General features: G+C 53.1%; 11 protein-coding genes across 11 annotated transcripts; 5 read left to right on the top strand and 6 right to left on the bottom strand.

Moving 5' to 3' along the window:
• J7T55_003618 (uncharacterized protein) lies at positions 1 to 614 on the bottom strand (the record flags this gene model as incomplete). Its single annotated transcript, XM_053143660.1, has 3 exons — positions 1 to 158; positions 218 to 331; positions 395 to 614. Coding segments are annotated over 3 exons (492 nt in total), but the record flags the coding sequence as incomplete, so codon positions are not given.
• Positions 615 to 1,552: 938 nt separating this feature from the next.
• On the bottom strand, positions 1,553 to 2,320 carry J7T55_003617 (uncharacterized protein; the record flags this gene model as incomplete). Its single annotated transcript, XM_053143659.1, has 3 exons — positions 1,553 to 1,636; positions 1,695 to 2,033; positions 2,093 to 2,320. 3 exons carry the CDS (start codon positions 2,318 to 2,320, stop codon positions 1,553 to 1,555), a joined length of 651 nt encoding a protein of 216 aa, XP_052993866.1.
• Positions 2,321 to 2,609: 289 nt separating this feature from the next.
• Positions 2,610 to 4,535, top strand: J7T55_003616 (origin recognition complex subunit 2; the record flags this gene model as incomplete). The annotated part of the gene is made up of 2 exons (XM_053143658.1): positions 2,610 to 4,327; positions 4,421 to 4,535. 2 exons carry the CDS (start codon positions 2,610 to 2,612, stop codon positions 4,533 to 4,535), a joined length of 1,833 nt encoding a protein of 610 aa, XP_052993865.1.
• A 1,161-nt stretch (positions 4,536 to 5,696) lies between these two features.
• J7T55_003615 (cytidylyltransferase) lies at positions 5,697 to 8,520 on the bottom strand (the record flags this gene model as incomplete). The annotated part of the gene is made up of 3 exons (XM_053143657.1): positions 5,697 to 7,224; positions 7,333 to 7,885; positions 7,941 to 8,520. The coding sequence occupies 3 exons, from the start codon at positions 8,518 to 8,520 to the stop codon at positions 5,697 to 5,699; spliced, it is 2,661 nt and encodes an 886-aa protein (XP_052993864.1).
• Positions 8,521 to 12,323: 3,803 nt separating this feature from the next.
• J7T55_003614 (uncharacterized protein) lies at positions 12,324 to 13,616 on the top strand (the record flags this gene model as incomplete). The annotated part of the gene is made up of 3 exons (XM_053143656.1): positions 12,324 to 12,945; positions 13,086 to 13,281; positions 13,433 to 13,616. The coding sequence occupies 3 exons, from the start codon at positions 12,324 to 12,326 to the stop codon at positions 13,614 to 13,616; spliced, it is 1,002 nt and encodes a 333-aa protein (XP_052993863.1).
• A 1,754-nt stretch (positions 13,617 to 15,370) lies between these two features.
• On the top strand, positions 15,371 to 16,357 carry J7T55_003613 (uncharacterized protein; the record flags this gene model as incomplete). The annotated part of the gene is made up of 5 exons (XM_053143654.1): positions 15,371 to 15,537; positions 15,632 to 15,774; positions 15,908 to 16,012; positions 16,094 to 16,264; positions 16,323 to 16,357. The coding sequence occupies 5 exons, from the start codon at positions 15,371 to 15,373 to the stop codon at positions 16,355 to 16,357; spliced, it is 621 nt and encodes a 206-aa protein (XP_052993862.1).
• Positions 16,358 to 17,100: 743 nt separating this feature from the next.
• On the bottom strand, positions 17,101 to 17,454 carry J7T55_003612 (uncharacterized protein; the record flags this gene model as incomplete). The annotated part of the gene is made up of 1 exon (XM_053143653.1): positions 17,101 to 17,454. One exon carries the CDS (start codon positions 17,452 to 17,454, stop codon positions 17,101 to 17,103), a length of 354 nt encoding a protein of 117 aa, XP_052993861.1.
• Positions 17,455 to 18,809: 1,355 nt separating this feature from the next.
• On the top strand, positions 18,810 to 19,786 carry J7T55_003611 (uncharacterized protein; the record flags this gene model as incomplete). The annotated part of the gene is made up of 2 exons (XM_053143652.1): positions 18,810 to 18,814; positions 18,874 to 19,786. 2 exons carry the CDS (start codon positions 18,810 to 18,812, stop codon positions 19,784 to 19,786), a joined length of 918 nt encoding a protein of 305 aa, XP_052993860.1.
• Positions 19,787 to 20,143: 357 nt separating this feature from the next.
• On the bottom strand, positions 20,144 to 20,555 carry J7T55_003610 (uncharacterized protein; the record flags this gene model as incomplete). Its single annotated transcript, XM_053143651.1, has 2 exons — positions 20,144 to 20,322; positions 20,393 to 20,555. 2 exons carry the CDS (start codon positions 20,553 to 20,555, stop codon positions 20,144 to 20,146), a joined length of 342 nt encoding a protein of 113 aa, XP_052993859.1.
• Positions 20,556 to 21,192: 637 nt separating this feature from the next.
• Positions 21,193 to 22,352, top strand: J7T55_003609 (uncharacterized protein; the record flags this gene model as incomplete). Its single annotated transcript, XM_053143650.1, has 2 exons — positions 21,193 to 21,668; positions 21,725 to 22,352. The coding sequence occupies 2 exons, from the start codon at positions 21,193 to 21,195 to the stop codon at positions 22,350 to 22,352; spliced, it is 1,104 nt and encodes a 367-aa protein (XP_052993858.1).
• Positions 22,353 to 22,997: 645 nt separating this feature from the next.
• Positions 22,998 to 24,833, bottom strand: J7T55_003608 (uncharacterized protein; the record flags this gene model as incomplete). Its single annotated transcript, XM_053143649.1, has 3 exons — positions 22,998 to 23,082; positions 23,134 to 23,704; positions 23,810 to 24,833. 3 exons carry the CDS (start codon positions 24,831 to 24,833, stop codon positions 22,998 to 23,000), a joined length of 1,680 nt encoding a protein of 559 aa, XP_052993857.1.
• Between the last annotated feature and the right edge of the window lie 2,201 nt (positions 24,834 to 27,034).

The following is a 27,034-nucleotide window of genomic DNA, read 5'->3' as shown; positions in this document are numbered from 1 at the left end:
CTCAGTGGTCTCGGTATGCTCAGTGGTCTCGGTATGCTCAGTGGTCTCGGTATGCTCAGTGGTCTCGGTATGCTCAGTGGTCTCGGTATGCTCAGAGACTTCGGCACTCTCAAAGGTCTCAGTGTTCACACCCGTAGAAGACGTCTCGGACGAAGAGGCTGAGAACTTGTCAACATATTGCATCCTCGGTTACAGCCTTGCTGTTATCACAACTGACAATTCTGTTCACCTTTAGCCTCCTCCTCCGCTAGCCACTTTTTGTATTCCTCGACGAAGGGTCCGGCATTAGGTGACAACTTTCCCTGAACGAAATTCTGGAAGTAGTGTTCGTCTAGAAGCTTAGAGGTTAGCAATTGGCCGGCGTGATGCAAGAATTCCCGTTTTTACAACTCACAAAGGGAGACTTCGGTGTAGTTGCGACGAAGAGGCTCGTTAGGGCTCTCCTGGTGCCAGAGGTCCTGCATAATTTGAACAAGAGGCTCCCACGACTTGAGGACCTCTCTGTGATTCTTTTTCACATCCTTACTGGCCTGATGAAGGCCGGAAGGAGCAAGTCGGGCTACCGTCTGCCAGAAAATCTCCTCCTCCTGGACATTCCAACGTTTTCCAACCATTGTGGTCGCGTGTTGCGTTCTTGGTATTTCAAGACAAGATTGAAGACGCTTCTTTGCTCTGTCGAGGGGACTGGATCTGGATGTGGCTGAGTGAGATGTCGTTTCGCAAAGAGGTCAACGTTACCAAGAGCGGCCGACGTTGAGGTCAAAGGGCAATGCTGTAGAAAGAGCAGTCTGAAGGAAGCTGTGGTATTAAGAGGAGCTGGGCTTTTATGGCTGACTTGCTGTGAAGAGTCACTCAAAGTTGTGGCTCATTGGCCGGTTCGAGAGAGATTGTGTCGACCACGAGAATAAACAATGCTCCACTAGCCTGAATAGGCCCAGGGTGATTCATTGGCCCTGGCGAGTTCGACGATGTCAATGCTGATGGCGAGTGCTTCTCTAAATGCCGGTGGGGCCAGGAAAGTGCACTGGGTGGAGGCTAAGACGGGGGTTACCCTCGAGGGTTCTTCGAAATTTCCCAACATCAATAGGCCAGACCACCAGTGCTGGCCATTGTCAAGCTCCTGCAGCTAGAGATACAATGGCAGCAGATATCACGACTAAGCGATCCGGTTGCGAGGGAAGCAGGTACCAGGTCGCAAGTTGACAGTACTGACATATCAACAGACGCTGGCTCACAGAGTCGGAAAGGGACAGGCAGCAGCCACTCAGGGGGGGATTTTGAGTGTCATTGCGTCTGCGTCTCTTCAGACGAGAGAAGACACCAGGAGAGAAGGATGATTCCACAAGGGATGCGTCCACATCCGAAGCATGCTGAGAATCCAACCGCAGCCTGATGATGCCAGCCCCTACCGAGTCTCGATCCTTTGTTGTTCTGGAAGACCATGCAGTGCCCATGGTCAAAACCTAGCTGAGCACGCTGAGGTTGCAGCAACCAACTGAATCAAAGGGCAAGTCAATGGGGCAGCTCGCGGCTATCTCCAGAGCAACCCAAGTCATTCGAATGGGTTTTCCGGATTCTGGGGTTGGTAGCCTCGAGCGAGGAGATATGGGCCAAGCTTCTGCTCCATCCTTGAGAACTAAGACAACAGTCAGCGCCAGTACACAGATTGAGCAATGCTGAGAAAGTGCCCTTACAATGCTTTTCTGTTGAAGCGGGACAACGCCGTCCTTGATCCAGAGACCATAGCTGCCCATGGTGTTGGCTAGCATCATGTCTGTGAAGAGCCTGTCTCCGACAATGGCAACTTGGCTGGGGCTTGAGACACCCGTCTCAGGGTGTTTGTGAAAATACTCCATGATCTCTGAGCCACAGCCAGGTTTCTTGACACGGTGGGAAAGCACTGTCACACCTGTGGTCTTCTGAAGTTCCGAAGCCATCTGTGCTTTGGTGTCATAGCTGAGGGCACCAGCTGTGTTGGACACGATCAGAATGCGTCGCCCTGGGTATGCAGCCTTCAACGCCTCGAATCGTTCCTATTGCAGGGTCAGCTGAATTTCACATCATAGCATTTCAATGAAGATGGATATGATACCTGATACGGCTCATAGACCTCATTTGTTTCTGGGCGTGCGAAGCAGTCATCTTTGTCAAGCACAACTGCCTTTATATTGACCTCGACGCCCTTCCGCTTGAAGGCAGAGTCCAGTGGGATTGGCAGATCCTTAAAGGTGGATATGGCTGCATGAGGCAGACACAAAGAAGGATTCGACAGGAGCTTGAAAATATTCAAGGAGGCTGACAGATTGAGATTCACCCCCATGGTGAGTGACCTGCAATATGAACAAGTAAGTGAGAGGCTGTAGAAGTCTTCTTGTTGTTGAGGGCAGGTCCCAGGATTGGCTGGAATATATGGACGACGTTGAAATAAGGCCTGGTCAAAGCGCCCAGCGCTAAGGGGCTGCTGGGGTTCGCGCGCTCTAACGCGCCGCCGGAAGAGGCGCGTAGTGCGATTCCTGCACTTTAAGTGTAAGGCCTCAGAAAAAGGTGTACTCTCGAGTCGCCAACACAACTTCATAAACTTCGCCATTTGACGAGCTGGATAGCCCAACATGGCGAGGAAGCCATCAGGAAGCGCCAGCGCCAGCGCCAGCAGGGAGAGTCGCAGCACACGGTCCCAGGGTAGGAGAGAAGTTGTGTCGGCGGAGGCCCAAGTGTCGGAAAATGGAGCCCAGTCGACTCCCTCTAAACGGCGCAGGATCTCGGGCCAGGCTGGTCATGTGACATCACATGACGTCTATGAGTTCCAAAATGAGGAGAGTGGCTCGAGGAAGCAAGGCGAGGATGACGACGATGCAATGGAAGACGAACTTGCAGAGTCTGTGGTGGCTGCATCAACGACACCAAGACGGCGTGGACGTCCACCCAAGCCCAAAGCTTCAGCGGGTCCAGCGGGTCCAGCGGAAGTGAATGAGGCTGACGAAACGAAGTCAACGCCTAGAGCGGCACGAACAGCGTTGTCCAAGACAAAGCCTGAGACGCCGCGCAGGGTGAATGCAGCAAGTGGCGTGGACACGCCGGGCCGTCGCACAATTGCCGACAGGTCAGCTCGTCGGAAAAGTGCCCGAGCCCTCATCAACCGTGTGGTTGATGATGCTACCAGCGATGATGAAGCTGGCGACGAGGGTCTGGCGCGGGAAATTTTTGAGTCTAGCGGGGACGAGATTGCGCAAGATGAGGAAGGCCAAGATGGCCTGGACGGCCAAGATGAAGATGTTGAGGACGGAGCCGGAAGCGCTGCCCCAACGCCTTCCAAATCTGTCAGGGGTCGGAAGAGGAAGGCTGTAGCCAGGAAGAAGTCTCCAACGCCGCCGCGGGATCTGCCGCCGCATGAGATGTACTTCTTTCAGAACAAGCCCGGACTAGCCAAGACTTCCAACAATACTTTGGCATCGTTGGACCTGCTCACCCATGATGAGTACTTCTCAATACTCAGAGACCTGAAAGACCCTCACGATGCGGATATCAAGTTCCTGGAGGACCTTCATGCGGAGTCCTTTGGGCAATGGGAGTTCGAACTGGCTGAGGGCTTCAGCCTCTGTCTCTACGGATACGGATCTAAGCGTCCTCTGTTGCATCGCTTCGCCAAACACCTACACAGCAAAGTCTCAAGTACTCAAGCACACAAGATAGTCATCTTGAACGGATATGTCCGCACCATCAGCATCCGCGAGGTCCTCTCCACTATCAGCAGCGCAGTCGACCCCTCCTACAAGCTCACCTCCGGCAACCCTGTCGCACTCCTCCAGGACGTCCTATCCCTCCTCACATCCTCGGAGACCACTCTCACGTTGATCCTCAATTCCGCCGATGCGCCACCTCTGCGCAAGTCCTCATTCTACACCATCCTCTCGCAGCTCGCAGGTCACTCACATATCCGCCTCGCCTGCTCGGTTGATACGCCCGACTTCCCGCTTCTCTGGGACAGTGGGCAGCGCTCGGCCTTCAATTTCGTCTTCCACGATTGCACGACCTTTGCGCGCCGCAGCGCTGCCGAACTTGAAGTCGTCGATGAGGTCCACGAGCTGCTCGGCCGCAAGGCCAGGCGTGTTGGTGGGAAGGACGGTGTGGCGTTCGTGCTCAAGTCGCTGCCCGACAACGCGAAGAACTTGTTCAGGCTCTTAGTAGGTGAGATCCTAGTTGCACTGGAAGATGAGGGCGTGGGTGTGGGCGGAGAGAACCCCGGCGTCGAGTACCGGATGCTGTACAACAAGGCGGTCGAGGAGTTTATCTGCAGCTCAGAGATGGCGTTCAGGACGCTGCTGAAGGAGTAAGTTGCCATATTCCCTCTTCCTTTGTACTCCTATCCAATCCTGGATTAGGGACCCAACAGTCATGACAGCAAGCTAACTTCTTGTACCAGATTCCATGATCATCAAATGATCACCAGCCGCAAGGACATGTTGGGAACGGAGCTTCTGAGCTTGCCATTTCGAAAAGAAGAGCTCGAGGCTATTTTAGAGGACTTGATGTCATGATCTGATACTGGACCACATGTTGAGGTGGGCAAATTGGACCAGGAAGCAAAGTGCACACTAGTCTTTGGCCGAAAATCATGAATGGCGCGTACATAGCATGAGAGCATTGCGGAATAAAGCATCAGACAAATGACAGTGGATTCTGCACAGATCTTGATAGTCTATGCAGTCTATGATACAGGCGCCACAATCGCAGGGCACGCTTGGCTCATAATAGCCAGCGCCCACAACCTCCGCTAAAACCAGCCAACAAACATCAAACATATGGGACAAAGACATAAAACTCTCACATCTAATGAAACACCTCCGCACATTATGGGGAACCAATGATGATAAAGGGTGGAGTGAACAAGCTGTTTCGAGAGCACTGTTCCCATAGTCATCGCCACCGGCATCTGTGCCTCACAATTGACAAACCTGACATCCTCTGCCACCTATACCCTTTCACTTCAACCCTACTATGGGGTCTGAGGTATAGATTCTCTAGTTGATGACTCTGGTCTTTCGGTCACCACTTATTCATAGGTTGGAAGTAGCCTTAGCAAGAGATGGCTTCTTTCGCTTGGACAGTCGAGCGTGGTGGTCGAAATCGTCACTATGAACTGTTTCTGGTTGGAAGGGCTGGGCTTATCAAATATTCTACTGTACTCCCTTCATGGCTTCTGTGGTAGATTTGTTGAGCCATTGAGAGGTAAAATTGCAGGTTCAGACCCATCTACTGCACCGAATGCCTCAAGCGTCACCAATAGTGCTGACTTGACTCCTTGATGGGGTGGGGCTGCCAGCTGGTACACAGGTAGCCGTATAGGTTAAATCACAATCTACTAGCACATTTGTCTCAAGACCTAGGTGCGTTGCCTATGTACGCGATTAAAATAATTGGGGGAGAGGGGGAGGTGGAGCCAGTGGTTTTCTCACCTCTTCACAAGGCACTGATAGCAAAATTTGGGTATAGGATTCGATTGCCAACTCCTTCGAGCTAATGAAATCTCTTGGTATCTAAGTTGGAATACAGTGTAGCTGACCACGCCACAAGGAGTAATCAAACCCCGTCTTTTTCTCCTTACTGTTTCTCCTGTTGTGTCATGCTCTAAATCAACGCCGAATTTACAATGAGCTGCCATGCCATTCGTGAACCGGAACATTGCTCAATCAACTTGCTCATAATCCTGTGCTCTTCACGCAGGTCCAAAGGACAACAGGTACGACGACATTGTCATTGCCGCCTGTGAGAACCGCCTCTGTCAGGCTGGCCGTCGTGGCACATAGGCCTGTTTCGCGAACCGCTGTCGGCCAGTCCCACTCGAGCAGCCTGGTCAGCATCGCGTCGAAGCCCTGCGGGGCTCCCTGAGCTTCGGGTTGAGACGTCATGGGCCACCCGCCGATCTTCAGCCAGATATTAGCCGCCAGAAGGCCGAAGAAAACAGCCACTGCAAACGCCACGCTTCCCTCTAGGCTCTTGCCCCCTTTCCAGAGCCATTTGTGATGGCCGTAACGCCTGCCGATGAGCGAGGCCGCCGCGTCGCCAAGCCCCACGCAGACAACTCCCGCGACCATGCTCAGGTCTCGAGTCGGTACTTCCCAGCCTTTTTGGTAGCCACTCCCCCCTCGAGCAAGGGACGCGAGGCTGAGCCACAGCGGGATGGCGCAGCCAATTAGAAGAAAGATATGAGATATAACCACTGGTCCACAGTGGTCCCTGCCATCGGTGTAAGGATGGAGGAAATTTGTGATTGGTTTGGAGAGGGGAGGAAGCTGGCTTGCGCGCAACAGATCGAGCAATAGGAATATGGCGAGGACGATGGCAAGTGCCAGCGCACACCAGGCCGGGTCAACGAAAATCGCCGGTAGAAACATCGCTACCATCATGAAGTGGAAGACCTTGCGGCGAGTATCAACTTCATAGAACGGTGACAGCCGGAAGACCACCAACAACCCGATAGAGATGACAGCGACCCAGTAAGCGGCAAGTATCAGCCTGGTGTTTGCCTCACCGATCGAGGCATCCCGAAGATGCTGAACCCAGCCCAGAGAGCATGACTTATTGTCATCGTGGGAGCGAGATGGAAGGCATATCCACCTTTCGAGATTCGCCTGGACGACCTGAAACCTGAACCACGGCAGATCTCCAAAAATATAGCCTAATGCCCAGCCAATAGGTTCATTGCCGTCCAGTGAGTAGTATTGGACATACGTTCGGACAGCACCCAGAATGATTGCGACGATGCCAACATAGAGCCATCCAGCATACAACCACTTTCTCGTCGTGGCTTGTGACTGAGTCAAAGTGAAAAATGCACGCACTGTCAAAGATGAGGACCTCTTTCGCCGACCTGACGGGGTATGAGTCTTGGACCGGCTCAGGATCTTATCCATAAATGGAAGCGTATGCCGCCGGGACGGCTGCTGAAAGGCAAACCCATCAGCAACTTTAGAGGAGTCGACCGGCGACTCTTTCCCAGGTGACATGGAGATTGTCTCCGACCTTTTCAAACTTTGCGATCCGTCCAGGCCACTCTCATTGTGTAAATTCGACGTGCGTCGGGTTACGGAAGCTCTTTTGATGTCATCCTCGTCAGTTGTACATCCGGATGCCCCACCTGAGTCTTCCGTCTCCGAGCCTGATTCGAGTCTGAGTCTCTTCAGAGAGAACAGACTCGAGATTAAGGTGAGAATGGAAGGTTTCTTGCTAGAGGGAGCCACCCGTCTGAAGCGCCATTTTGGTACTCTGGCAAGTGCTATACCCCATCTTATAACTGGGCCACACAAAATGATTACCCCGAGTCCGCCCACCCACAGAATGGTCTGTAATATCACAGCTTGTGGCGAGATAGCAAGGACAAGAATGTCGATGAGAGATATCGAGAGGAGTTGAAGTTCTGCGGGCAGAAGACTGGTAGTTGTCAAATGATGAAGAATGAGGCACAGTGTCTGGTGTAAAGGATAGAGCAGGATTAAGGCCTCCCGAGGGATCGATGTCAGGTGAAGGTCATGATATGATGACCATCCTGAATTCCTCTCAGACGAAAGGAGAGGCAGACTTGCAAGCAGCCATTGCAGAGGGTTGAAGGTCTCAGCAGCGGTGGTGGTTGGGACGAGTGCCCTGGGCAAAGAGGCGATGCCGAGCACAAGATTTGGCAGGATCGCATTCCTCACATTTGCAGCAGTGAGGAGGGAAACTAGTACCGGCAGAATCGGTGGATATAGGAGTGAGGCGGGATCGAAGGATGAGGGTACACTCAGAGGTAACCTCTTCCGTAATGGCTCTCCTCGTGAGTAGGCCCACACTGCTGCGCGCAAGGGATACAGCGCTAGCAGCGCAGCGTATATTGCACCCGAAAGTACCAGTTCTGTTCAAGTGTCAGCGAGATTTCACACCATGAGGCTTCACAAGCGCACACAAACCTTTGCGATGCGATGCGACAACGGGGCTCACATCCGGATTGGAGATGACAAGCCTGCCCAGGCCCGACAGGATCAGAACCTCAGTCGCTCGCCGGATGAGTTCCTTCTGGCGCCTTGCCTTTTCTGCGCGACATCTCCTCTCACCCTCCGCTCTCCTTTCCTTACTCTTGCTTGTATCGAGGTCTCCATCCAAGATCGAGGGGGTCAGGAGAGGAGTGGCCAGCCCGGAGGGCGGCTCGGGCCTGCCCCGGAGTCCTTTATGTAGTCGCGCCTTGGGCGCAGGCAGTCTTTTCACGAAGATCTCATCGTCGGCCTCGGTGCCACTGTCGGTGTTGGGCGTGGAGTCTTTTGTAAAGGCTGGTGAGGGTATGAGCTGGTCGCGCGCATCTTCAGGGGTATGGGTTGGGATCGAGCTGGCCCTGGAGATGATGCTGTCCGACGGCTCGAGAAGCTCCCACTTGTGACGAAGGTATGGGTGCGGCGATCGCGAGAGAGCCCTGAGGTTCTCCTTGTCATCTAGGTCGTCGTTTGGGGTTACAGTGATGGGTTCGGGTCTGGGAGGTTTGAGGGATGAGGACATGGCGTGACTTGCGGGCGCAAGCTAGGAGGCCGTTGGCAACATGGAGCTCGGCCGGACTGCGATTCGCGCCTAGGGACCCGGACAACGGAGGGGTGGGAGGCGTAGGTAGATGTGGTCGAGGATGAGCTCTGGCACCTGGCTGAGTGTGATAGCGAACGTGGCCGTGTTGTGTGTCTCGGCGTGTATGTTGTGTTGTTGAGCAGCCAGGGAGGATTTCGAGGGGGGTTGTGGTGGAGTAGGTTGAGTGTCTTCACATGCGCGTAATCTGCTTCGCAGTGGCCGAATTCAACAAACCCATGCCCACGCGCTTGGAAGGTTACGTACGTATTCTGTACCCTGTCAGTCTGTCCATCCACGGCATCAGCCCTGCGACAATCAATCCCGCTCCGCCTGCTATCGATAAGGCCCAGCCTCTGGGCAAAACGAAACACGCCGAGCTTTAGCTCTGCCTGCAAGGGGGGAAATTGATTTCATCGCAACATTCAAGACAAGTTGGTCCTGAATATGGAACTTCGATCCAAATTTCGGCCCCTATGACAGCTGGTGTGTGAGAGTTAGTCATGATGTTTAGTACTACGTTTTCTTACTGGAGCTGGTCAATACTCATGACGGCGTGTATCAAAGAATGACCAGCAGCGCATTCAACTTGTTTCTACAGATCCGGAGACAGCTGCCAGCAATGCCACCTTTATTCCCGGCAGATCTGTCAACCATGCAGCAGTGTTGGCTTTTGCTCTTGCAGATCAGGATACCAAAAATAGGAGCTCCGCAGCTCGCTGCCGTCGTCATTCATTATCAGCCTGCAGCTAGAATGGTGGGCAGAGCCTCAGGCGACGGCGTCTGGCTTTTCTAAGGGTCTGAGTTGACTGCCGCATGCATAGGCAGACTACTATGCTGGTTTTGGAGAGAGTATGGTGCCACGGACTCTCAAGCACATGATGCAATCTTGTCCATTGACATAATCGGTAGATCCATCATCATTCCGCATATGGCCATGAAGACAGCACGCACATCTGTCCCCGAAGAAACGGTGTGTGAGTGTAGTCTACTATCCGTGCCAGACCTTGTAGAGCTGGTCCTGTGTACTGTGTAGCTAGCTATATGTAGCTATGTTCCCACCGCTCTGGGTCAAGAGGGGCCATCAGTTCCGGCCCAAGGTGAAATACGAGCCAGGAACCAGGGTGGGTTTGCGATGAGGCTCAGAGCCAGTGACGTTTCCGACTCGCCGACGCGGTGCGCCCAAGTGGAGCTTCCACGGACAGAGCCGAAACTGCTCACGAATCGTGGCCCCGGCCAGAAAGCTTCACCACTGGGACGAGATGGTGATCGGCTGGCGATGGAAGGAGGGTCGCTGGTCCTTCATCTCGCCGTGGCCGTGATCTTGTGTGCCTATGGGATAACCAGATCTGTATGCGCAGTATGCGCATGTCTGGTCGTCGAGAGATCCGCAGGCACGGTGCAACTGAGGTGAGGGACATAGTCCATCTCACATGTCACGGTGGAGGGAATGAAGAAATCTCCATTGTGTGGTGGGTAGGAGTGCGTCTCGGACTGGTTCGACAGGGTGGGCTTGATTTGCTCGGGCTGTTTTAGCTCTGGATGCTACCGCGACGGTAATGGCAGAACCGGAACCCACATTAGGCCGTGCAGAAGCGTGAGCATGCCAAATCAGTGCCTATCCGGTAAAGGCTCGATGTTGATCCGCCTGGTGAATACGAGCCACATCTTGGGTGGCGCTGAAACGGCCGACGATTGCTAGCCAAACGTGCACACAAACTCTGCTGCTTATCTCTCAATGTCCCACCGGCCAATTCGTCAGCATCGTGGGGCTTTGCGGTGTGATGCAACACGATACGATGTGAGGCAATGGACAACGCACCTGTCTGCAGGAGAGTCGAAAGATGTGGCTCAATACGTCACCTTGTCGGGATCGATACGAAAGCATGAACAAGACGAGCTGACGGCCCTTTTGCAGTGCAGCACTGTACCAGAGTGACTCCCCCCTGCTTCCTTGTCTTGGAAGGTTGCAAGAAGCAGGGAACACAGGCACACAGGCACAGCGGCCATGGAGGTGCGCAGGTGGGAGGCTGGGATGGCACAGACGCGCTCATGGATTCCCCCCAGGAGGGACCCGCAGGGATGGCGCAGAGGAGCTGTTCTGACCTTCCTGTTGGGCCTGTTCGGTTCGTCTGGTCAGTCTAGAGAGATGCGACAAGTCCAGCAAGGTTTTTGCTGTGCATGTCGCCTTCTGCAGCCTTCTGCATGAGCTTGAGCTTGCGCATCCCATCGTGCGCTGCCTGGCTGCCTGCATGGTGTGACACAGAACGCCTCCCTGGGTGAAGAATATCCTTGTGAAGCTGCTCGGCGTGGCTGGCTTCTGCCGGAGCTTGTTGATTGTGTGCAACAGATAGACTGCACGGCTAGGTAGATCAGGTAGATATTGATGCTGTACTATACGCCAGGAATGATGGGACAGGTGACGATGGGGCTGCCACAGAATATGATAAGTCCCTTGGAGGCTTGTCTTGGGAGCACCAGCGCTGTCTCTGTTTCTGCGTAGTTCTCTGTAGTCTAGTCTGTCCGCATCTAAATAGTAACTGCGTAGCGAGACGGACAAGCTAAAAGACAACAGCTGGTCGACCTTGCAACCCTGTCTCGGGTAGGATTGTCATGATAATCCCTGACACCAGCTCCCATCCGGTCCATTCGGGGTGATCAGCACGGCTTGCATCAGCCTCCTCCTGCTCCACCCACTCCCTCTCTGTCCCTCTCTTGCACCCTCGCCCGGTCGCACGCACAGTCAATCAGTACCGTAGCGTACCGTATTCACCACTTTCACTCAGTCGACTCACGGATTCATTCACCTCAGCCGTCGGCCCCCAACCCGGCGCCCAGCTGTCCAGCTAGCTCAAGACGCTGGCTCGGTTGATGAGGGCTCTTCCTATTTCTTATATGCACCCAACATCCCCTCGCATGCTGCTTCTCCCACACACTCACAGTCAATCAGCATAGGGTGGCAATTCTTGAGCTTGAGCTGGAGCTGTCTACCCATCGAGGATAATGAGCACATGCCTGCCTTAGATATCGCAACGACCACAATACTGCGCTGATCTGCCTCGTCTCCGCCAAAAAGACCCAGTCGTCGATAAATTCAACACTGGCTCTTCCTTTTCGGATCCGGATCCAGGACCAGACCCAGACCCAGACCCAGATATCCATCCGCTGTTGGGTGTTTTAAGGGCCAGATTCCTCATCAACACGGACCTTCTCCCGGCCTCCTCGTCCAGGTCCTCCGCAGCGTCCCATCCAGGAACCCCTCGGTCGATTCCCTTTGATCGCCTCCCCCGAGCTACTGCACTGCACACCTGGGTGCCAGCGCAACGCTTATCCACCATCCTGGAGCTTAGCTGGGTCCACCTTGGAACTTCACAAGCCTGCAGAATCTCCAGTTCCTGTTCCAGTTCCTGATCCTGTACCCGCACCCATATCCCTACGCAGGCCACACTCGTTGTTATTACTGGTGTACGAACCCACCCATCGACATCACCATTCGCACACAACACGACTGCAACCACATGTCCAGCGGCCCCAAACATGCAGGTTGAGACACCAAGATAAGCCGCTCGCTGATCGTCCGCTTTTTTTCTCCAAACCTCTCCTCGCCTGTGGCGGTTCCACCTCTGCGGCACTCGTCTTCCGCCCGGCGCCTGCAACTGCACATCCCGGTGGCGTCTGTGTTTGTGTTGTCTGCAGTGCCCACCCCATTCTTCTCCTCCCTCTTCAACCCCTCCTCCCCAGCCGCCATGGCTGCGTCCACACCGAACGATGTCGAGGCTTTCGGAGCAGACCTACCCAAGGACATCCAGGAGAAGCACAACCTGAGGGAGAGACATCACCAAGCTGTACCGGAAACCGACCACCGACGACGACGAACCATGGATTCTGGACGGAAACTCTTGCTGGCACTGTTGGTGTGCTGCATGCTTGCTCTGGGCTTTGCCTCAGCTCACCATGGCCGGGCAGGCTGTCACGAGGACGCTGTAGTTGACGTTGAGCACACCTCGCTGTCGTCTTTGCTCACCTCCAACTCGGCTGGATCTCTGCGTGAGCTGTTGGAGAAGTATGTGCCCGAGCGGTACCGCCAGCAAGATTCGCAATATGCGAAACGCCAGGACGGCAACTCGACCGTCTCAGCCGCAGTGACCACTGCGGTGACGACGGTCTCGTCTGCTTCCGTAGTTGCTACCACCACTGTACAAACCACGCCCAGTTCGACAACCGCCGCAGCAACCACGCCGACGTCTGCGAGCGTTCAAACGACCGTTCAGACCGTGGTACAGACGAGCGTGCAAACGCAAGACCCAGCCACCGCGACCGTCACAGCTACCCAGACTCCCACTCCCTCAGAATCTGCTGCTTCTTCTGGTACGTCCCAAGTCAATACTCCCTCTACGTCTGCCTCAATTGCCTCTGCCCCGGTGCCTTCGCCGTCTTCTTCTTCCTCTTCTGAACAGAGGACCCTCTCTGTTGACTCGTCAGCCACGACTGTCACTGGTGCAAGTCAGTCTGCCTCTTCTTCATCTTTACCTGCTACCTCTGCATCTTCGTCTGCAACCCCTGCCTCCTCCTCCTCGTCTTCCTCATCCAGTGCTGGGGAGACCCCAAGTTCTGGGCAATCTTCCAGTGTTTCCAGCACATTGACTGGCACCTCATCTGGTATGTCGACATGATCATTCTCGCCTATGGCACCTTGGTGTCATGGTAGGCTCTCCCTGGAGACAACCTCGAGGCTTAAGCCATGTCTCCCTTTTGCTTGAAGAAATCCGGGCTATTATTTGTGTACAATGTTGGCACAGGGGCCAACTCCTTGCATCTCTGAACTTTGGACAGAATTGACTGACTTGCTTTGCAGCCTCATCAACATCACAAGGCACTACTCTGGACACATCCAAGGCGAGCCCGACGGTGACCTCAGCCACAAGCAAGAGCGCAACCCATGTGTCGTCGAAGAAGGTGGTTACCACGTTCACATCAACCATGCCAGATGGGGGTATCTCAGTCGTGACGCAAACCTCTTTCTCCTACGTCGACGCTGAGCCGACAGACGCCTCATCGACTCGACCGGCTGCAAGCCTGCAGACCAATTCCGCCCCGGCAGTAGGGCCACTCCTCCCAGGTGCAGCCACACTTCTCGGAGGACTGTGGTTCTTTGTATTTTGGCAGTAATTTCACCCTCTGAGTGTGGTGTGTTGGGGTAGTGTCTTTGGAATTGATTCCCGGCACTTTCCTCTTGCGGTTGTAATCTAGGATAATATGAGCCCGTATGGGAGGAAAGGCTAGGCCGCCTGAGGGGGAGAGCAACATTGTTCCGAGCACCCAAGATGTGACCAAGGGATCGGCAGCCTCTGTTTGCACCACTGTTCCTTTTTCTGTTTTATGCGAGCTTCGTCTTTCAGCAGCTTGCACAGCATTTGCATAGCGTCATCGGGGCACAGCGGGATACGGCGCATCAGTATCGGACCACTCCTTCATTTTTGATTTTGGGAAATTCTGCGTTGAGCAATAGAACAAGCGGGGCAACAAAAAAGGACACGCGGACCATGATTTGCATAGAAGGAGGAAAGAGAAAACGAGAGCCATAGCTTCGAGACGCTCAGACATGTGACATATGTCTCGGGAATTTACACCATAATACCTCGCCTCGCCTCGCCTCAACATGCCTAAACGTTGTTCTGCTAGACGCACGTATCTCGAAATTGGAGCTGTCTGTACCTCCGCTGTCAGGCTAGTACGGTAGTGATCTTGTCTTTCTAAGGCCTTTCGAAACTAGGAGACCGCCACATTGATACAGAGTAAAGCTGTTTTAGGAACTGTACTGGATCTGTGGTAATATTGAACGCATATTGGTTGTCTTGTGTCATCATGCTTCCCTCGCTATATGATGCACTTATCCATCCGATGGGCCATTGTAAGGTACGGTATCTGGGACGACGAGGTCACTGCTTTCCTGCTCCTCTTCATGGTTTAGACCACTACTGACCTGCTGTCAATCCTGGGCGTGTCTGGGAGCCCGAGGACGACTCTGAATCTACACCCGAGGTAGTGTTCAATGGCTGTACCCACCATGGGTCGACAATAAGCTCGCTCGCACAGCAGTCCATTCCCATTTGCACCCTCAACGCGTCATTGAAGGCAAACAGAGCACTCACTGTGCATTGATTATCCCATAAAATCAGGTGAGGCCGGCGGGAAAGATGACTCGTGGTCTGACTGTTCAGTGAAGGTCCTTTCCCTCTTTCAGCGCAACCTTCCCTTTCCTCACCTGTTGACATGATGTTCCGCCTGGGTACCAACTCGCGCCGTTGGTAGCTCGCCTTAAGACCAAAGTGCCAAGTGCGTCTCTGGGGAGCTTGACTATCACAGTAGTGTGCTAGGATTTGGTCACTAGCTGCTCTGCTATGGACATCTCTCCAACCTAGCCTATTGACATACTACAGTAATGGTACTACACACAGGAGTCAAATTCATGCCAGATTCGCTGCCATTACGTCCATGATTCTATGAGCTTTCCCCGACCTGGGAAAGCGAGCTGAAGTTGAAATGAGCTTAGTGAAATGCACTGAGTTGATCAATCAGAGAATTGGATTCAAGTGGCCGCCCTGATGAAGTCCATATAGTGTAAAGGAATCAAGATGAAAATAGAGATAAGCCGAGAGTGTTGGCTGTCAATGGACGTATAAGATACCATGTTCCACATCAAATCTGAGTGCCTCCAGGACTTCCTCTCTTGTGCTCTGGCTGTCACAGCTCGCACAACATTGCACGTATCGAGAAGAGCCCTCACTTCAAGATGGTCCTCCCACGCCTCCTCCGCCAGAGCAACGGCTCTGCTGTCGTCTTCCTCAGCGTCGGTATCGTGCCCCTCCTCATCGCGTTGGGCCTCATCCTCGCCGCCCCACACTCCGCCCTTGCGGCGCCCTGTGATCCGCAGATCTCGGGCTTCGGACCAACATCCTCGTAAATACTTAAGATCCCCTTACCATCCTGTTCCTGGTACTTGGGGGCAGAGAATAAAGAATGAGACGATTGCTCACATCCATCGCTCCCTTAGGCCAGATACGGTAGATGCTCTTCATAACAACGGCGTCTATGGAGGTGTCGCGAGCAGTGCTCCTACCCCGTCCGGCTATGTGGTGTTCGATAACAATGGAAACATCCCCTTTGGCGCCTTTGGCACCTGGAGTGCTGCCCACAGTAAGTCCACGGAAATCTTATGAATATCGGGTCACGACCGTCTCGGAAGCTCGTGCTCGGTTGGACGCTGCCCTCCCTCCCCCTTTTTGGGGGCTCATGGAGTCTCAGAACTGACGCCAGGCGATGCCAAAAGTGCCCAACGCGAACTACCTAGGATGGCGTAACCTGCAGAGTTACGACCCATCCAATTGTTCGGCCCTCTGCAACGTGACTTCGACGTGTCGGTCTTTCAACATGTGTACGTATCAAATCCTGCCCCCCTAATGATCGTCGCCAGAAAACGATCCCACGTTGTATGCTGACCTGTAGCTCCCTTCAGTCTACCAGCGGTCGCCGACCCTGGAACCGAGCTGGAACGCCAGCTCCTCCTGCTACAACCCCCCTTCAACCGTCGAGATCATGTGTACCTTATGGAACACGAATATCACCGTATCCGCCATCGAGGTCAACTTCGGCTGGGCACGGGGCGGATTCAATGTGGCGATAGTCGGTGAGTCAGGACACAGCACAACCGTTTTAACAACTAGCTACTAATCGCAAAGTCGTAGCCTCCAAGTTCTACAACAAGAAGGGGACGTCATAGCTTCTCCTGCGACTTCAGTTGCAGTGATGTATTTCATCTCCTTCTCTCTTTAGGATTATAGCGAAGGAGTGGTGACCAGGTGGCTCAAGTGTAATATAATATTTGGGTATCTCTTGTATAACATATGGAATTCCGTCCTGTAAAGCCTCGCACGTAATTGCTTAACAGTCTGGTGTTCCAATTGCGGCAAATTTGTGAAGTGATGGGCATGCATAGCATACATTTGGACTGTAATCGACTCTTCTCGAGAGGGCTTCTGGTGGATTTTGCGACATTTAACAGCTTGCGATGACCCTCTTGTGGATAGTGGATGTGTTACCACCCTTCAAGTCATTCTCCAAAGCTTTCCGCCGTGTTCACCCCCCACCGAACGGAATATCGGGGTGAGAAAGGCCAATAGGGCCATCATTGATGGCTCAGGTCGAGTATGATTTGAGGCGTTCCAGCCAGAGAAACGACCCTGAAAACGCCTTGACAACATCATGTTGCACCTTAGATGCTCGAGTTACGCACACACGTTCCGAACATCGTTCTGGTGGCCTTTATTCAGGCACGTCGGACGTCTGCAAAACCGTCGTGGCCAATACAGGTAGTACCGTCGCAATGCTGCAATTGCTGACCCAGCACCTTGAATGAGGCCTCTCCGCAGGGACATGCGCTGTGAGCGGGTACCTTTAGCCCTCCGTTGCTGCAACATTGCCGTTCCCCCCCTCCGCAGTGTTTGGTGTTTTTGGCTCTTGTCTTTAGCCCGGACCGATCTTGGGCATGTCATGATGCTCTGACAGTTTCGAAAGGTATGTGTTGAGCTCTTCCACGCGCTCCTTGTGCGACTTGAGGAGCTCCGGCCTGGACGTTTCCGCCTTCTCTAGCAGCCGCTTTTTGCGTGCCTCCTCAAACCGCCGTTCGGCTTCTGTCTTGCGGCTTGTTGATGGCTCGGCCTCTTCGTCTTCGTCCTTCTCCTGGGGTTCCTCCTTCTTCGGTTCGGCCAAATTCTTTTCTAAAGCACTCTTATCCTTCTTCTTCTTGTGCTTCTTGACCTTGGCGCCCTTGATGCGCAGGGCACCGCCGCCTGCCGACTTGTACTCGTCGGATGGCATGGCTGGAGTGGTCGTGCCCGTGGCCTCGCCTGCTTCCCTTTCCGTTATCGCCTCGATATCGATGCACTCGTAGGAATCCACCCAATTTCAAAGTTCAAGTCAGTGTGCGGGTCCTGGACTTTCTCTCATCGAAGAGTGTTGTCGGCATCCGAGACGTAGCCATTGCGAGTGAGCTTGAGGTTCAAGCGGACCATGGGAGTCAATGCCTCTGTTCGAGGTGGGGATATGTAAGCGCCCCACATGTGCGCCTTGGCCAATCAGATACCCTTGTGATTTTGCGGCTCGACTACTTTAACGACGCGAGCCGACGAAAATTTCATTGACTTTCTCTTCTTCTCTTCTTCAGATCAAAAAGTATACACGAAGATGCCACGACCGTCGCCTCGCTCCCACAGCGGCGTGTTGCCATGTTCTCCTAGGAGAATACTTCGGAGACTAACACTCCTCGATTAGGAAGTCTTTCACTCTGCTACTCCATGAGTGCCAGATGCCAATGACGGGAAACATTTCAATGTAGAACGCCCGCAATTTGTAGAGATGGGCTCAGGTGCGCTTCACATCATGTGTCCTGGGATACCCAAGCATGCATAATAGAGCTTCAGGAAATGACTGTTGTGACGCCGCAGGCATGCCAGTTATTCTTACCGTGTCGTGTCTCAGCCCCAAGGCGTCCTGGCGGGCGCTGCGCTGCACCATCATTGATGAATGCCTCACGCTATGGTATTGTGATTATTTTCCAACGCAATCCGTTTCCAGCGCACCGCGGAGGAGCAATGAGCCGCGTCTCAAGGGATGACGACAACCTCGATATTGGATGACTCCACGAGACGAGGTCGGCGTCCAGTCTGCCTTGGGCACCATGCAGGCTGGTTAGACTCAAGGATCGCAAAGCCTTGCAATCAGTCCCAGGTGATGAGCAGTCCCTCAAATGTCGACTCGTACTGGACATGAAGCCCACCTGCTTGTCAATCCTTCAAGCAAGATCGCGGCTGCAATTCCGCTGCCGGGTCTGGGAATGCGCCATCATGTGCTGTCATTCCTCCAGTCGCGTGGCTTGAACTATCTCCGAACCCGTCTACATGGCGCATGTCTCGACTGTTGACGTTTCGCCGTGAACGTGACAAGGCGGACTTTGTGTTATATAAGAGGACTGCTGTTTGCGGGCGGCTCTTGCTCGTCATTCTTGCCCATCAGTCGCTCGCTCCAGCGGTCACTCGTTTATTTGAACTAACGCAGAGCACCAAAATCCCCAGTGCCTTGCCCTTCTGACCCGGATTCGCTCTTTTGGGCCTCAAAATACATTCACTTGGTTCCTGTATTCCTGAGCTGTGCCTTCGCACAAAGACACATACACGATGTCGTGAGTTATCTCTCGAGACATGAATATGCAGATCAGGACTTAACACCCGTCGTCTCTAGTCTAGGTCAGCTCACCTCGAGCGTGTTTTTGTACTGCGAGCCTACGGTCCCGCCAGTCACGGGTTTCATCACGGAGACGGCCACAGTCACAGCTACCGTGACGTCAACCTTCACCGAGATATGGGAGTTCACGGCCTGGGCTGCCGGCCCAACGGGGGAATGGCCCGCAACCTACACCATCGAAGAGATCTGCACGGGCGACCCGGATACTTGGACTCGGCCTGCCATCCCGCCCAACTTCATCAAGACAGTCGTCACGTGCGGAGTGTGCGACCGGAAGACTCAGACCATCACCTGTCCTGTCGAGAAGGCCGCGCAGACTGGCGACGTCACTATCCAGGGCAACGGCGTAACTGCCACCCCAGCCTCGGTCCCGGCTCAAGCAACTGGTACTTCTGATTCAGGCGTTGCCCAAGGCCCGGGCACGGCTCCGGGCATGGCTCCAGGCTCAAACGCAATGCCGGGCATGGACAGTGGTTCTGGAGCGACTGCTCCAGCTCCGGGGGCGGCCCCGGGCAGTGGGCCCGGGATGAAACCAGGTGCAGGAGGTGATTCTCCGGCAGCTGCTCCAGTTCCAGCTCCCAATAATAACGCTGGTCCTGGATCGTCACCTGCGTCTGGTCCGGGGTCATCCCCCAACAACGGCAATGCTGGCTCCGGGTCCTCGCCTGCATCTGGCTCAGGCTCATCTCCCGCGCCCAACTCTGGATCTGGATCTGCGCCGGGTGCAGCGCCGCCTGCAGATGGCGCAGCGGGCGGAGCGTCTCCGACGGTGATGACACCTCAGTCGAACGCCGGGACGGGCGCCGCGAGCTCCCCATATGTGACTGCCGGTGCACCGAGCTTGAAGAGTGCCCTGCTCTTCGTCTCGGGCATATTTGTGCTTGTGTCTGGCTCGATCATATGTTATTGAGATATTTGAAGGGTAGCTGGTGCAACCGTTCTTTGCTTCCCCTGAGTTTGAAAAGGAGTTAATGGCTCGGATCTTTAGACTTAAACTTGTAATATTTTGAGGTTCTTAATAATTACGGATGCTCCATGCTTGTCATATGCCTTTACAAATGCTTCCCCAGCCTTGGCTGTCTTTCCCTCTGTCCATCCGCCGTATCGTGCCGTGATCTGTCGCGGACCTCGCGACAAACCGCAGCAATCTCATACTAAGCATCCGTCTTGTGATACTGCTTGAGCTTCCCATCAATGTCTTGAGACTACCTGCACATGATCACCACTCTCAAATTGCCACGGGACAGTGAACTGGCCGCATTCACTCTCAGGTGAGTTTTCCGTCGTCTGTCTTGCTGCGGTGCTGGTCTTTGATGAACTCCTCAATCTGAGTGTCATGGTGGGGCCGCTCTGGAGGGCCAGGGACCTTGTTGTTGTCCACGGAGGACTCATCCACCTTTTTATCTGTGCCTAGGACTTTTGCAACAGCTGGTACATACTCGGATACTTTACAGATCCGCCAAATACCAATCAGTCTTCAGTGAACTCCCACAGCTCGACAAGGGGCTGGTATTACCTTTTTCCACTACTTGACCGATGACGCCCGGTTCGTTTGTCTCGTTCTGGGAGTTCTTCACCTTGATCGCAGCTTCGTCTAGTTGCTCCTTGTAGGTTGGTTGAGTTCTGGCATCGGTACCGTTCTCTTGCAGAGAGTCAACCTGGGTCTTGTCCTGGGACATGGTAATGATTCTTGGAATTATTTGACAGGGCAGCGACTCTGTAAGCTCAACGAATTCGAAATCAAATGCGGCTTCTTGAACCTCGAATTTGAAGTTTCGAATGCAAAGTGAGCTGTACGAAGGCTGTTCGTCGAGAGAAGTAGGTCTCGAGTCTCGGCCAAGTAGAGAGCTGTGACGTCACTCAGGTGGTACTTGTTCAGCTTGGTTGCTGCAGCTGCCACTGCCGTATGTGGCTGTGTGGCTGGATGCAGGCTTCATCGAACAAGCAATGCTGAAAGAAAGGCTGTTAAAACCACCGGAATTAACATGGTTGCTTGTCACCAGATAGTCCCAGTCATCTCAAGTATACTTTCAGTGGACTCTTCTGACAGTTAACTGACGGCTACTGTACAAGGGACTGTCCTGCCAACCCTGGCAGCGATAAACAGCAGATAACCTTAATTATTTTTAGCCGATCCGGTCGCCGAAACAGGCGCTTTATTCGCGTTATTTTCCACAAGGCGACCCAGCCTGGCCTGATGAGACTCATGTAAGATCAGATGACAATTGTCAGAGGTTCGCTTCTACCATCTCAAAACCTTTCACTATCGAACAACTTGTTGATTGTCTTCTTTTTCACTACACAAAGGCCACCAACATGGCTCCCATCCAAATTACCATAATCACGGGCTTCCTTGGCTCGGGCAAGACAACGCTCATCCTCAATCTCATCCCCCAACTAAAAGCGGCCAACCCTGACTACAAGCTCGCCCTTCTCAAAAATGAATTTGGAGACCTCGCCGTCGACTCACAGCTCGCGTCGTCCAACGCCATATCCGGCGTACGAGAGATGCTCAACGGTTGCATTTGCTGCAATCTCGTCGGCCAGCTCAGCGAGGCTTTGAAGGAGCTGCAGGCTCAGGTGACACCTGACCGGATCATCATCGAGACCTCTGGCTCGGCCTTTCCTGCCACTCTGGCCATGGAGATCAACCGTCTTGCACGCCAGACCGGACAATACGTTCTGGACGGTGTTGTGAGTGTGATCGATGTGGAGAATTGGCAGGGTTATGAGGACACGAGCGTCACGGCTAGACTGCAGGCCAAGTACACCGACCTAATCGTATTTAACAAGTATGTCTTCTTTCATGTGCAAAACCCAAGTCTGCCATAATTGACATAGAGCGTAGATGGGAGAACTGCGATGAGCGGAGATTCGACGACTGCTTGGATCGCGTCGGCGATCTCGAGGTTCAGACGGCGTGGGTGAAGAGTAACAAGGGCCAGGTGCCGATGAACCTCATCTTTGGAATTGATGGTGGGCTGGCGCAGTCCATAACCGAGGAGCCGAATGGACATGACCACGGCCACGATCATGAGCACACCCATGATGACAACCACCAATCTGAGGTCGAGGTGCTCTCAGTAGAGCTCACCGGCCCTAAGGGCTCAAGTGTCAACGCGGCAAGTCTTCAGAAGCTCCTAAAGACGGCACCAAAAGATGAAGTCTACCGGATAAAGGCCGTCTTATCATCATCCTCTGCGCTGAAAGGCTCCGACGAAGACCAGACAACCCCGACACCACCGTACCCAGAGAGCAGGTACATCTTGAACTGGGCCTTTGGGCGATGGACCTTTACGCCCGTGCCTGAGAAGGTCGAGGAGCACGAGTCGAGTGATCAGAAGACCCTGCGCATGACCATGATTCTGGCAAGGTACGAAAGCGCGAAATGGAAGAAGAAGCTCGAGGGTGGAGGTCTGCTCGAACTAGAGGGTGATGCTGCCCCAGGGCATCTTACCGTCACCAAGGTTGCATAAGACGATAGAATCGCATTTGAAGAGCCGCATCTCGACATTAACAGTATAGAGAGATTTTTGACATACAGAGCGCGGGCCCTCCTGCCCTGACTTGGAGCAGGCGACCTCGATGCAACCATTCCCAAAATTTCGCGTGGGATATTGATGAGCAATCACAAGAGCAGGTGACAAAAGAGCTGGTTTTCCTTTTCAACTGTATAGACTAGCATGTGACGGGAGGTTCTTCCCCTGTCGAGATAAGGAGAGCATCGCTCAGGAAAAGATTCCGTAAGATAAGGATAGATGCCGATTTCCATGATGAGACTTGTATCGAAACACTATATCTATTACAATTCTCACGCAACGGCTTCAAATATTCAGGCTCTGTTTGCGTTGATGAGTTGTTTTCACGAGGTCTTGCTGTGCACACGCCGTATTACCAATTTCAATCTTCGATGACATCAATTCCGGAACTACACGAAGGTATATACAGACACTTGGCAAGTTGAAGAAGGCCCTCCACAGCTCTTTAGGAGGCTCAATGAGCCTTGAAATATATGGTTCTGAAAGGAAATATTACAACAGCTTTTGGTCGACAGCCCCGAGAACAGAGATGCGGCTGTGGCGCCCCTTTCCTTCCTCAACCCCTCAAAAAATGCCAATGCCCTAAGTGTCCTCTAATGAAGCGTAGATGTCATATATTGAGGTAACACGGTCGTAAGTACCAGACGTCGCAGGAACTGCGCTGATTCTATGGCCATTTAGCGTTTCAGAGTAGTTTGACGGGGCATAATCAACATACCTTTCTCTATTCTTTCCCTCCTCCGCGTAATACTTGAGCCAATTCCCAAAACTATCGCGGCTCTGGAGGCGCTGCTCCTCTGCATGTGTCTGGCCACCTCGCCCGTTGGGCGCCGGAGGCTTCGCTTTTATGATATCAGGGTAGTCTACACGTCTGATCTCGCCAGAACGCACCTTTCCCAGACGGATTGCGTCGCGGTCCTGGCCGCCAGGACCGGCAGACCGCCTGGAACTCATGGCCTGCTGGATAAGCTGAAGGGCTGATCTGCCGTCAGCGGCATTGGTTCTTGTTGGCGAAGATACGGTGCGGATTTTGATATCTTGCGGGGGCACCACCTTAAGTTCCATGGCGACATGCGGGGTGGGCGAAGTGCTGGCGGATCTGGAGGCAAGTTGCTGCAGCTGTGATACGGATGAGAACTGTGACCAGCTTCCTGACCTCTCTCTGGGTCTGGGATACCGTGTGTGCCTGCGCTTCCCTTCCACTGGCGGAGTCACAGGAGAATGTTCGGTCTTCTCTGGCGAGAAAAGAGGGCGGTCCTCAAAATCTGTATCATCCTCATACTCCGACTCTGAGTAGTCAAAAACATCGTCCTGTGGCTGGAATCGAGTTTCGCACTTGCTACATAGGCTATTTCCAGACTTACAATCCTCTTGGCAAAAATAACATCTGTTACTCTTGGCCGCCTGCGCAGCGTTGTCGCCCGTGCTTTGGACGCTCTTCGTCTCCCTTGAGGCTAGTATATGCTTGGCCGACGGCACTACAAGTCTGGAAGGTTCATCATTGCTATCGTTGTTCTCGCCAGAACTAGCCACCGCGCGGTCGACGCCACGCTGGCGAAGAGGTCTGCTATTACTCCTCTTCTCATCAGAGTTGTTCTTTGCATGGCCATCTTCCTTCCTGGAAATAATGTTGCCGAGAGCGGGTAGAACCATATGTGTATTTGGCGTGCTTGCGCTCCCATGCGGCGCCCGAGGGCTCGGTCTGGTGTGCATGCCGGAAGAAAGCAAGGCGCGTTCGGAGAGTGGCCGAGGGGGCACCCCATCGCTCGCAACTCGTCGCGCATAATTAGGTCTGACCTTGTCGTAGACCCTCACGGATGGCTTTCGTTCTGGTGTGTTGAGCCCTCTCCGCGGTTTCTCCAGTGGACCCGCGCCCATACGGCCTAGCAACGTCGTCGTCGAGCCTGAAGTTGCAACTACTGTTCGTGGTACCAAGCTGCTATCACGTTCATCAGTCACGTCCATGGATCCATTCAAGTCTCCAGTTCCGTCCTTCCTGCTTAGTGGCTCTGGATTCAGCTGTCCAATTCCTTCCACGACGTACCTTTTACTCGGAGGGAGTTGCTGCGTCCCCTTGATACCACTGGCCGTAATGCCTTTATGCTCAACCGAGGCAAGTTCTCCACGTAATTTTGTCTGTGCTTTCATACGTGAGATCGCCGCATCGTACTCTTCATTCGTTGTCGGAATTTCGGACAGAGACATCGTCACCGGTGACCTATCAGGCAGGTGCACTATTTGAAATCTCGCTGAGACTTCCTCACCTGTGGTCTTAATTGTAGATGGCCGTGACTTGAGAATGATCCTGTTAAAGACTTTAGCGGCGCCGATGGCAATAATTTTGCTCTTGTTGCTGTCGTTACTGTGGCCCAAGGCGCTGACGTCTGAGGCCGATGAGTCTGCTTCTTTTCTCTGCATTTGTTGGCGAGGGGAATTCATGAATGAATTTGTTTTGATTTTTTGCCCAAATAGTGTAATCTCGAGATATTCCTGAGCATAGACAAGGAGGTCATAATATGGTGAGGGTCCCGGTCAACGTGAGTCCTCGTGGCTGAACAACAAAGGACTCTGACCGAGGCCAAGTCGCGTGAATCACTCTGCTTTGTCTGTACGGGAAGTTTTTGCATTGGCAATTTCCATGATTCGAATCCGAGGACTTTGGAATCGAATAAAGTATGGCACCGCAGTGAGGGCGCCGTGTCATCCTCCCTTGTGGCTGTAAGACACGACGCCTCTCAACTGCAAACGCGCTGGAAGAACACCATGACTGTCGCCCTTGCCGCGTCAGTGACAATTTCGAAGACAATGTTTGCTGACTTATTACGGTTCCTGATACGTTTCTTCAATTTCGTCTTTCGTTTAAGATACTAAGCTGTCTTGAGGAGTTCTCGGTCCCTGGACGCCGGATTGCCTCATGCTGCTTTCGTACCGAATTCTTGCTGGCAAAACCCCTTCCTGACTGTAGGGACTTCAATCGGTTGTTTGTGCTTCGCTCTGGAATTGCTCGCTCTAGATCCTGTTGCAACTCCCCTCACAGTGTGAAGAGACTTGCGGAAAAGCAGCAGCGTCGCTCCTGACGACATCTTGTTTCCGGTCCGATTCAGTTAGGTAACAACGAAGCGAAAGAAGATAGACAACAGTTTCTGGGTAGTCCAGAAAGTCACGGTGTACTATGGTGCTGATGCCCTCAACAGTCCTGGTTCGCAGTGTAGGCTGGCAATTCTCGGCGGTCTTCGGTTCGATTTGGCAACTTCCAACAATCAACCCGAGCTTGAGAGGCATCTCCTGTACAATATACTCGATATAGCCTCAGAGCATTCGTGACTTCTACCACGACTCTGCATCTCCATTATGATGATGATCGCGCCAAATGCACCAATGTAAGAAACACCAGCCTTCTTTAGTGTCCAATTCTCCTCCCTTACCTAAGAATGAGAACATGAAGACGACATCCTCGCTATGAAGCTGCAACACCATTGTTTCTGTATCATTTCAGCAGAGCTCATCGTTAATCTTCCTGCACTCTGGAAGTGTGATATATCAGATATTTCTTGTAGTCATGAGCTCCAGGCTTCCGCTTGCGGCTTAGCAGACATGCGTCTCGGTCAGAGGTCTAATGTACCAGCTTCGAGTGCTCGGAAGCCGTTTCCGAACTTGTTATAGATTGTGATTATCAGCGCGAAGTTTGCGACTGAAACGGAAGTTGTTTGATGGGTTTTGCAAGACTTGTTTGCCTGTGGACGGGTAGCCATTTAATGCTCGTGGTGCAGCATCCCAGCACACGAACTGAAGTCCTACAGCCATCCCCCCTCGTATTCTTGATGCGACAAACTTGGATGGCAATACCCTTAGGTTGTCTGAACAGAGAAGACGTGGGAAAGAGAAGGAGCTGCGAAGCTCCAAAGCAACTGCTGACGTCCTATTAGGGTAGTGTAATTAGGAGATGGTGATGTTAAGGCCCATAGATATTCAGACTCTGACAGTGGATCTTTTGCATTTCTGAGAGGCATGGTAATATGATGATAGCACATTGACCCCCACGTGCAGTCGGAGTTGCCAAAGTGCAGTCTTGTTGCTTATAGATAAGGTCTTCAGCCGTGGGACTGTACAGCGTACAAGACCTGTCTTGCCATGCTTCTAAGCTTACAAAACCTTAGAATGGTGAAAGTGATTGTAGCAGTCGTGGGCTTGCAGCGTCCGGAATCTGGTTGTAAGCTTATACTGTATGACGTAGAATCCAGGAATTTGTTTCATTCATGAAGAGAAAGGAATCACATGAAGGTCTGGAATTGGGATACTGGACATTGTCAGAGCATCGCATGTCGGCCGGAAGTCGTATTTGATGATAGCCGCAGAGAGCACGATTAATCTGCATGTGCTCAGGGTGTGGGGGGAGGGGCGCTGATCTTCACAGGGGCCCTCACCTCCAAAGTCCACCTGCCTAACCCACCTGGGCCGTTAAAAAACAGTTGATCGATACTGTACGGTACGATCCAGCTTGGCACGTATTGGAAGCCGTGAAGGAGGCACTTGGGTTCCTAGGGTAGACAGTGCCCTTGAGAGTATGCAAGCAATCATCCTTGTTCCAACGCTACAGTACAAGCAGCTATGATGGTCCA

Source organism: Diaporthe amygdali (genome assembly GCF_026229845.1).
Source record: "Diaporthe amygdali strain CAA958 chromosome Unknown NODE_14_length_1008325_cov_65_372321, whole genome shotgun sequence".
Taxonomy (NCBI): domain Eukaryota; kingdom Fungi; phylum Ascomycota; class Sordariomycetes; order Diaporthales; family Diaporthaceae; genus Diaporthe; species Diaporthe amygdali.
The sequence above is the reverse complement of the archived record's forward strand: the minus strand, read 5'-3'. Positions and strand labels throughout refer to the sequence as shown.